The 9,674-nt window shown below is 63.7% G+C and overlaps 1 protein-coding gene and 1 long non-coding RNA gene across 2 annotated transcripts; one reads left to right on the forward strand and one right to left on the reverse strand.

The window, feature by feature from the left end:
• The first annotated feature begins 232 nt into the window (after positions 1 to 232).
• Positions 233 to 1,724, forward strand: LOC135202548 (uncharacterized). The gene is made up of 2 exons (XR_010311756.1): positions 233 to 989; positions 1,021 to 1,724. It is a non-coding gene; the product is annotated as an uncharacterized LOC135202548 (long non-coding RNA).
• A 324-nt stretch (positions 1,725 to 2,048) lies between these two features.
• Positions 2,049 to 8,495, reverse strand: LOC135202164 (proline-rich protein 36-like). The gene is made up of 6 exons (XM_064231419.1): positions 8,405 to 8,495; positions 7,878 to 8,242; positions 7,119 to 7,674; positions 5,602 to 7,062; positions 4,574 to 5,509; positions 2,049 to 4,474 (listed from the first exon to the last, which is right to left on the reverse strand). The coding sequence occupies exons 1-6, from the start codon at positions 8,493 to 8,495 to the stop codon at positions 2,049 to 2,051; spliced, it is 5,835 nt and encodes a 1,944-aa protein (XP_064087489.1).
• Between the last annotated feature and the right edge of the window lie 1,179 nt (positions 8,496 to 9,674).

Below are 9,674 nucleotides of genomic sequence, written 5' to 3' on the forward strand. Positions count from 1 at the left end.
GAGCTAGCTTTGTATCACCATGCCCACCTCGCTATATTGGAGTGTACTCTGTTAATTTTCCATGACAATATCTTGTCCTCTATGACATTTATGTTGAAGTAAAATTAGTAGTACACATTATTCAATCTAGTCATTTCTGTAAATTAAATTATTTATATCAACAAATGCTTTTATTTTTGTAATAATGACTGATATAAGTAAGTAAGAGATCAGACAAAAAAGATACGTACTGCAAAAAATCCCGGAGAGAGTTTTCAGCCATTTATAAACACCAAGAGACAAGGCATAGTTAAAATATTTTCAGAATATTTCCTGCTATGTTTTGATAAATCGAAATATCTCTCGTGGAATATAGGAAACCAACGAAAAATCGAGAGAGAGAGAGAGGAGAGTATATGAACTGGGTAACACACTTCAGAGATGGCTTCCAGGTGTTGTTGGGACGTTGTTGTCCAGATGTTGTTCGAAATACGGAGAGAAGTCTTAACCCAGGAATAATCATCGTATTTACAGTGAATGCCTATTCACTGGTGAGGTTCCTCCTGACGACTGATGATGACGGTGAACAGTCCAAGGAAAAGGAACTGAACGAGAGAATTGCAGCCTTGCGAGACACCATCCAGTCCCAGAGAGAGTAGCAGGTGAACTTGGACAGGATAATTCGTCAGCTGCAACAGAGGACCGACCACTCGAAGTTGAGACGTTGTTTCTGAAGGAGAACGATCAAGAGAAGAGGGAAAAACAGCAGCTCGAAGACAAGATCCTCAAGACAGAAGAAAATCAGCAGCTGATGGACAAGACAAAGGAATTTATGGCAGAGAAACGATGCCCTATGTGACTGTGTAGTTGGCAGAGGTAAACAGCCAGGTTGAGAGGCAAGAGAAACTCCTACGACAGAAGGAGAACGACCTGCAACTAAAGACAGCAGAAGCGGCGCGGATGGCGAGGCTCATCCAGGAAAAACGACGCGACCGAAAAGCGCGAATCCGGCAGGAAAGACGTCGATGTGAGTTTTTCCAGGCGCCTGCAGAATGAAGTGGAAAGCATGACGAAGAAAGGGAAGGGTGGACTCCAGCGTGAAGATCAGGCTGCGTAACTCAAAGGAACGAGCTGAAATGCCTTTTTTGAGGAAGGAAATCGTCGACTGGTGGTGTACAGGCCGAACTGAAGGACCAGCTGGAAGGTGAAGTTCGACAGATGCGAGGAGCGAAGGAGAAATTGGTTTGCAAGCTCAAGAACCTGCAGGGGAATTACAGATGCCTGGAGAAGTGCAGGAGCAGCTATCCATCTTCAAGGAATGGCACGATCCAGTCTAAGCTGGACTCACGAAGAGGGATCAGATTTGAAAAATTAGAGAATGTATATTGTATGGAATATTTAGTTAATCTAAATAAATAAAGTTTATTTACAAAAATGGCAATTTTCATTTACAAAATAATTCTTTACAGTAATATTTGTTATATACATAATAATACGAGTTTAACTCTAGTTTAAAGGACTTCTTTCATAAATCCATCTTTTAAAATTGATTTTAGTTTGTGACCATAAATGGATCTTAGGAGTCATCTGCAATAGTTTATTTTAGCTTTTCGAAAACTAAAGGTTACTATTTCATGAAAGTTTTTAACTGTACTGTGTGGATAGTTTGATGTTTATTTGTAATAAGTTTGCTTTGTTAAAAGTTGAAGGAAAAGAAAGGTGGAGGGAAATAAATATGTAAAAATGTTTTCTTAAGAGTTTTATTGATTCCTGAAAGAGGAAGGAAAATGGAGGGATTATAGAAACGTTGAGGAAAATGAGAGGATAGGTGGAGTGCCAGGAGAAGGAGCATAGGATTCAGGGAAGATTGGTGCAGTGCCAGGAGAAGGAGCATAGGATTCAGGGAAGATTGGTGGAGTGCCAGGAGAAGGAGCATAGGATTCAGGGAAGATTGGGGCAGTGCCAGGAGAAGGAGCATAGGATTCAGAAGATTGGTGAGTGCCAGGAGAAGGAGAATTTCATAGATTCAGGGAAGATTTGGTGGAGTGCCAGGAGAAGGAGCAAAGGATTCAGAGAAGAATAGTGGAGTGCAAAAAAAGGCACAGAGGAATTGAGAAGAAGCCCAGGAAATTGAAGGATTCAGTGGCATACTCTAGTTCTAAGTCTAACGACAGGGTTTCTGTTTGGAAGGACGGCGGGCAAGACCCGCCGAGCAAGCCCGGTACGGGCAGCGAGCGGGCCGCAAGGTCTGCCCAGCAGGCCTGGTGCAGGCCGGCGGGCGGGCCGCAAGGTCTGCCCAGCAGGCCTGGTGCAGGCAGGTGGGCGGGCCACCAGGGTCTGCCCAGCAAGGCCTGGTTGCAGGCAGGCGGGCAGGCCACAAGGTCTGCCAGCAGGCTGGTGCACGCAGGCGGGTGGCCACAAGGTCTGCCCAGCAGGCCTGGCAGGCAGTGCGGGCGGGCCACAAGGTCTGACCAGCGGGCCTGTGCAGGCAGGCGGGCGGGCCACAAGGTTGCCCAGCGGGCCTGGTGCGGGCAGGCGGGCGGGGCCAAAACCGGTCTGCCCAGCGGGCCCTGGTGCGGGGCAGGCGGGCGGGCACAAGGTCTGCCAGCGTGGCCTGGTGCGGGGCCAGGGCGGCGGGCCACAAGTCTGCCCAGCGGGCCTAGTGCGGGCAGGCGGGCGGGGCAACAGGGTCTGCCCAGCAGCCTGGTGCGCCACAAGTCTCCCCAAGCAGGCCGGTGCGGGGGCAGCGGGCGGGCCAGGGTCTGCCCAGCGGGACTGGTGCGGGCAGGCGGGCGGGCCACAAGGTTGCCCAGCGGGCCCTGGGGTGCCGGGGCAGGCGGGCGGGCCACAAGGTCTGCCCAGGCGGGGCCCTGGGTTGCGGGCAGGCGGGTGGGGGGCCACAAGGTCTGCCCAGCGGGCTGGTGCGGCAGGCGGGCAGGGCCACAAGGTCTGCCCAGGGGGGCCTGGTGCGGGCAGGCGGGCGGCCACAAGGTCCTAAACCCAGCGGGCCTGGTGCAGGCAGGGCGGGGTGGGCCACAAGGTCTGACCCAGCCTGGCCTGCAGGCGGCGGGCGGGCCACCAAGGTCGCCCAGGTGGGGCCTGGTGCGGGCAGGCGGGCGGGCCAAAAGGTGCCCCAGCGGGCTGGTGCCGTGGGCAGGCGGGGGGCCGAAAAGCCTCCCAAAGGTCTGCCCGGGCAGGCGGTGCCGGGCAACAAGGTCTGCCAAGGGCGGCCTGTGCAGGCGGGCGGGGCAGGGTTGCCAGAGGCCCTGGTGCGGCCAGGCGGGCGGGCCCTGGTTGCCCAGCGGGCCTGGTGCGCAGGCGGGCGGGCAGGTCTGCCCAGGGGCTGGTGCGGGCAGGCGGGCGGGCCACAAGGTCTGCCAGCGGGCCCTGGTGCGCAGGGCGGGCGGGCCACAAGGTCTGCCCAGGCAGGCCTGGTGCGGGCAGGGGGGCGGGCCGGCCACAGCTCTGCCCAGCAGGCCTGGCCCAGGGGGCCAGGCGGGCGGGCCACAAGGTGCGAAGGCAGGCCGGTGCAGGCAGGGCGGGCCGGCCACAAGGTCTGCCCAGCGGGGCCTGGTGGGGCAGGCGGGCGGGCCACAAGGTTGCAACAGGGGCCTTTGCGGGCAGGCGGGGGGCCACCAAGGTCTGCAGCAGGGGCCTTTTGCGGGGCAGGCGGGCGGGCCCAATAAGGTCTGCCAGCAGGCCCGGTGCAGGCAGGCGGGCGGGCCAGGGAAGGTCTGCCAAGCAGGCCGGTGCGGGGCAGGCGGGCGGGCCAACAAGGGTCTGCCCAGAGGGCCTGGTTGCGGCAGGCGGGCGGGCCACAAGGTCTGCCCAGGGGCAGGCCGTGCAGGCGGGCGGGCCGGGCCACCCAAAGGTCGCAAGGAGGCCCGGTGCAGCAGGCGGGTGGGTTCCACAAGGCGCACAAGATCTGCCAAGCAGGCCCTTGCAGGCAGGCGGGCGGGCCCACAAGGTCCGCCAAGCAGGTTTGGCCGTTTGCACTGGCAGGCGGGCCGGGCCACAAGGTCTGCCAAGCAGGCCCTTTGCAGGCCAGGCGGGGCGGGCCAACAAGGTCTGCCAAGCAGGCCCTTTTGCAGGCAGGCGGGACCACAAGGTCTGCCACAAGCCCAGGCACTGCAGGCAGGCCCGGGCGGGCCATAAGGTCTGCCAAGCCAGGCCCTGGTGCCAGTCAAGGGCTGGCGGGCCACAAGGTCTGCAGAGCTTTGGGCCCGGCAGGCGGCAAGCCAAAATCTCTTTGCCAAGCAGGCGGTGCAAAGGCAGCGGGGCGGGCCCAACAAGGTCGGCAAGGGATGGGCCGGGTGAGGCAGGCGGGCGGGGCCCACAAGGTCTGCCCAAGCAGGTCTGCCCAGCAGGCCCGGGCGGGCGGCCAAAAGGTCTGAACCAGGCCAGGGCCTGGTGAGGCAGGCGGGCGACGGGCCAAATAAGGTTCTGCCAAGCAGGAGGGCCCCAGGTGCAGGTAGGCAGGGCGGGCAACAAGGTCCTGCTCAAGCCCAGGCTGGTGGCGGGGCAGGCCAGGCAAGGGTCTGGCCAAGCGGGCCCGGTGCTGGCCCAAGGCGGGCGGGCCACAAGGTCGCCAAACGGCAGGCCCTTTGGGCAGGTAGGCGGGCGGGCCACAAGTCTGTCCAAGCTAAGCAGGCCTGGTGCCAGGACAGGCAGGGCAGGGACCACAAGTTTTCTGCCAAGCAGGCGCCCGGCTGGCAGGCAGGAGCGGGCGGGACCACAAGGATCTGCCCAAGACAGGCCCGGTTTGCAGGACTAGGCCGGGAACGGCCACAAGGTCTGCCAAGCATCCCGGTGCCAGGCAAGGTCGTGCCGGAAGAACAGGTCCTTGGGCCCAGCAGGGGGCCCTTTGGGGCAGGTAGGCGGGCGGGCCCAGGAATGGGCTCTGGGCCAAGCAAGGGTCCGGTGCCCAGCCAGGCCCGGTGGGCAGGTGCAGGCAAGGGCGGGTGCGGGCCAACCCAAGGTTCTGCCAAAGCAGGCCCGGTGCAGGCAGGCGGGCGGGCCAACAAAGGTCTGCCCAAGGCAGGCCCGTTGACAGGCAAGGGGGCCGGTCGGCCCACAAGGTCTGCCCAAGCAGGGCCCTTTGGTGCAGGCAGGCGGGAGCGGGTCCACCCAATGGTAACTGACCAAGCAGGCCCTGGTGGGCATGGCAAGGCGGCGGGCGGGCCAGCAATGGTCTGGACCAAGCAGGCCCGTTTGCAGGCGCAGGTGCGGCAGGGCCACAATGGTCTGCCCAAGTAGGCCCGGTTTGCAGGCAGGGGGCTCGGGACGGGCCAACAAGGTACTGCCAAGCAGGCCCGGTGACAGGGCAGGCGGGGTGGGCCACAAGGTTCTTGCCAAGCAGGCCCTTTGGTGGCAGGCGTGCGGGTGGGCCACAAGGTCTGCCAAGCAGGCCCTTTTGTAGGCAGGCAGTGCGGGCAACAAGGTCTGCCAAGCAGGCCCTTTGCAGGCAGGTGTGCGGGCCATAAGGTCTGCCAAGCAGGACCTTTGTAGGCAGGCGTGCGGGCAACAAGGTCTGCCAAGCAGGCCCGGTGCAGGCAGGTGTGCGGGCCACAAGGTCTGCCAAGCAGGCCCGGTGCAGGCAGGCGGGCGGGCCACAAGGTCTGCCAAGCAGGCCCGGTGCAGGCAGGCGGGCGGGCCACAAGGTCTGCCAAGCAGGCCCTGTGCAGGCAGGGGGGCGGGCCAACAAGGTCTGCCAAGCAAGGCCTGGTGCAGGCAGGCGGGCGGTGGGCCACCAGGTCTGCCAAGCAGGCCCTTTGCAGGCAGGTCGGGCGGGCCACAATAATCTGCCAAGCAGGCCCGGTGCAAGGCAGGCGGGCGGTCCACAAGGTTCTTGCCAGGCAGGCCCTTTGGCAGGCAGGCTGGGCGGGGCCACAAGGATCTGCCAAAGTATGGGCCGGGTTGCAGGGCAGGCAGGCGGGCCGGCCACAAGGTCCTGCCAAGCAGGCCCGGTGCAGGCAGGCGGGGCGGGCCAAAGGATCTGCCAAGGCAGGCCCTTTGCAGGCAGGCGGCGCGTGGCCAACAAAGGTCTTGCCAAGGCAGGCCCTTTGCCAGGGCAGGCGGGGCGGGCCACAAGGTTTCCTGTCAAGGCAGGGGCCCCGGGTGCAGGGCCAGGCGGGCAAGGCCACAAGGTCTGCCAAAGCAGGGCCAGGTTGCAGGCAGGGGGGGGGGCGGTGTGGACCACAAGGTCTGCCAAGGAGGCCCTTTGCAGGCAGGCGGCGGTCCACAAGGTTTCCGCCAAGCAGCGGCCCGGTGCAGGCAGGGGGGGCCACAAAGGTCTGCCAAGCAGGGCAAGGTGCTGCCCAGGGGCGTGGGACCCACCAAGGTTCTGCCCAGGAGGCCCTTTGCAGGCAGGCGGGCGGGCCACAAGGTCTGCCAAGCAGGCCTGGTGCGGGCAGGCGGGCGGGCCACAAGGTCTGCCAAGCAGGCCCGGTGCAGGCAGGCGGGCGGGCCACAAGGTCTGCCAAGCAGGCCCGGTGCAGGCAGGCGGCGGGCCAGGGCACAAGGTCTGCCAAGCAGGCCCGGTGCAGGGCAGGCGGGCGGGCCACAAGGTCTGCCAAGCAGGCCCGGTGCAGGCAGGCGGGCGGGCCACAAGTCTGCCAAGCAGGCCCTTTGCAGGCAGGTGGCGGGTGGCCGGGCATAAGGTCTGCCAAGCCCAGGCAGGCCTGGTGCGGGCAGGCCTCGGGCAGGCCACAAGGTCTGCCAAGCAGGCAGGCCCGGTGCAGGCAGGCGGGGGCGGGCCACAAGGTCTGCCAAGCAGGCCGTGCAGGCACGGCGGGCGGGCCACAAGGTCAGCCAAGCTAGCCTGGTGCGGGCAGTGGCGGGGCGGACACAAGGTCAGCCAAGTAGGCCCGTGTGGTTTTTCGGCAGGGGGCAGGCCACAAGGCGGCCAAGCAGGAGCAGGTGGGCAGGCTACAAGGTCTGCCAAGCAGGACCCGGTGCGGGCAGGCGGGCGGGCTTGCCACAAGGTCTGCCAAGTAGGCCTGGTGTGGGCAGGCAGCGGGCCCGGCCACAACGGTCTCGCCAAGCAGGCCCGGTGCAGGCAGGCTCGGTGCGGGTCCACAAGGTCTGCCAAGGGTGCAAGGCAGGTGCGGGCGGGTGCCACAAGGTCTGCCAAGCAAGGCCTGGTGTGGGCAGGCGGCTGGTGGCCACAATGGTCTGCCTAGGGCAGGCCTGGGTCGTTGCAGGACGGGCGGTGGGCCACAAAGGTCTGCCAAGCCAGGCACCTGGCTGTGGGCAGGCGGTCAGGTTGGCCAACAAGGCGTCTTGCCAAGCATGCCCTGGCTTGCCGGCAGGCGGTTTGGGGACCACAAGGCGTCTGCCAAGCAGGCCTGGATCAGATTGGGTGGGCAGGGCGGGGCAATCCGGGCAGGCAGCAGGTGGGTGGGAGGGCCACAAGGTCTGCCAAAGGCAGGCCCGTTTGCCAAGGTAGGCGGGCAGGGAGCCACAAGGTCTGCCAAGCAGACCTGGGGCGGGTGCGGCAGGCGGGTATGGCGGGTAGGCGGAGTGGGTTAGGCGGGCAGGCGGGCGGGCCACCAAGGTCTGCCAAGCAGGCCCCTTTGCAGGCAGGCGGAGGGCGGGCCACAAGGTCTGCAAGCAGGCCGGGTGTAGGCAGGCGGGCGGGCCCACAAAGGTCTGCCAAGGCAGGCCAGGGTGCAAGCAGGCGGCGGGCCACAAGGTCTGCAAGCAGGCCCGGGCAGGTCAAGCAGGCCAGGCGGGCAGGCCAGAAGCTCTGCCAAGCAGGAGCAGGCGGGCCAGGCCACAAGGTCTGCCAGCAGGCCGGTGCAGCCGGCGGGCGGGCCACAAGGTCAGCCAAGTAGGCCCGGTTCAGGCAGGCGGGCAGGCCACAAGGTCTGCCAAGCAGGAGCAGGCGGGCAGGCTACAAGGTCTTCCAAGCAGGCCCGGTGCGGGCAGGCGGGCGGGCCACAAGGTCTGCCAAGCAGGAGCAGGCGTGGGGGCCACAAGGTCTGCCAAGCAGGAACAGGCGGGCAGGCCACAAGGTCTGCCAAGCAGGCCCGGTGTGGGTAGGTGGGCAGGCCACAAGGTCTGCCAAGCAGGAGCAGGCGGGCAGGCCACAAGGTCTGCCAAGTAGGCCCGGTGCAGGCAGGCGGGCGGGCCACAAGGTCTGCCAAGCAGGCCCGGTTCAGGCAGGCGGGTGGGCCACAAGGTCTGCCAATTAGGCCCGCTGCCGGCAGGTGGGCGGGCCACAAGGTCTGCCAAGCAGGAGCAGGCGGGCAGGCCACAAGGTCTGCCAAGCAGGCCCGGTGCAGGCAGGCGGGCGGGCCACAAGGTCTGCCAAGCAGGAGCAGGCGGGCAGGCCACAAGGTCTGCCAAGCAGGCCCAGTGCGGGCAGGCGGGCAGGCCACAAGGTCTGCCAAGCAGGAGCAGGCGGGCAGGCCACAAGGTATGCCAAGCAGGCCCGGTGCAGGCAGGCGGGCGGGCAACAAGGTCTGCCAAGCAGGCCCGGTGCAGGCAGGCCGGCGGGCCACAAGGTCAGCCATTCTGGTCTGGTGCGGGCAGGCGGGCGGGCCACAAGATCAGCCAAGTAGGCTCGGTTCAGGCAGGCGGGCAGGCCACAAGGTCTGCCAAGCAGGCCCGGTGCAGGCAGGCGGGCGGGCCACAAGGACAGCCAAGCAGGCCCGGTGCGGGCAGGCGTGCGGGCCACAAGGTTAGCCAAGTAGGCCCGGTTCAGGCAGGCGGGCAGGCCACAAGGTCCGCCAAGCAGGAGCAGGCGGGCAGGCTACAAGGTCAGCCAAGCAGGCCCGGTGCGGGCAGGCGGGCGGGCCACAAGGTCTGCCAAGCAGGAGCAGGCGGGCAGGCCACAAGGTCTGCCAAGCAGGGCCCACGGTGCAGGCAGGCGTGCGGCCACAAGGTCTGCCAAGCAGGAGCAGGGGGGCAGGTCCACAAGGTCTGCCAAGCAGGCCGATGCGGGCGGCGGGCAGGCCACAAGGTCTGCCAAGCAGGAGCAGGCGGGCAGGCCACAAGGTCTGCCAAGCAGGCCCGGTGCAGGCAGGCGGGCGGGCCACAAGGTCTGCCAAGCAGGCCCGGTGCAGGCAGGCAGGCGGGCCACAAGGTCAGCCAAGCTGGCCTGGTGCGGGCAGGCGGGTGGGCCACAAGGTCAGCCAAGTAGGCCCGGTTCAGGCAGGCGGGCAGGCCACAAGGTCTGCCAAGCAGGAGCAGGCGGGCAGGCCACAAGGTCTGCCAAGCAGGAGCAGGCGGGCAGGCCACAAGGTCTGCCAAGCAGGCCTGGTGTGGGCAGGCGGGTGGGCCTTAAGATCTGCTAAGCAGGCCCGGTGCAGGCAGGCGTGCGGGCCACAAGGTCTGTCAAGCAGGCCTGGTGCCTTACCTTACAGACCTTACATCTTGTTCGGGTTGCCCCAGGTTTCTCAGTGTGATGCACCTCTAATGTCTACCATAGAGTTGCTAGTACATCTTCCGGTATATTTTGCATCTTCCAATCTTGGATGGTCTGGGATGCAGCTTAGATAGTTCTCGAGCTTATTCTTAAACACATCTACTCTCACTCCTGATATATTTCTTAGATGAGTTGGCAACGCATTGAATAGAAGCTGCATTATCGATGCTGGTGCGTAGTGGACTAATGTCCTGTGTGCTTTCCTTATTTTTCCTGGTATAGTTTTGGGCACTATTAATCTACCTCTGCTTGCTCTTTCTGATAC

This window comes from Macrobrachium nipponense, chromosome 30 (genome assembly GCF_015104395.2).
Source record: "Macrobrachium nipponense isolate FS-2020 chromosome 30, ASM1510439v2, whole genome shotgun sequence".
NCBI lineage: Eukaryota > Metazoa > Arthropoda > Malacostraca > Decapoda > Palaemonidae > Macrobrachium > Macrobrachium nipponense.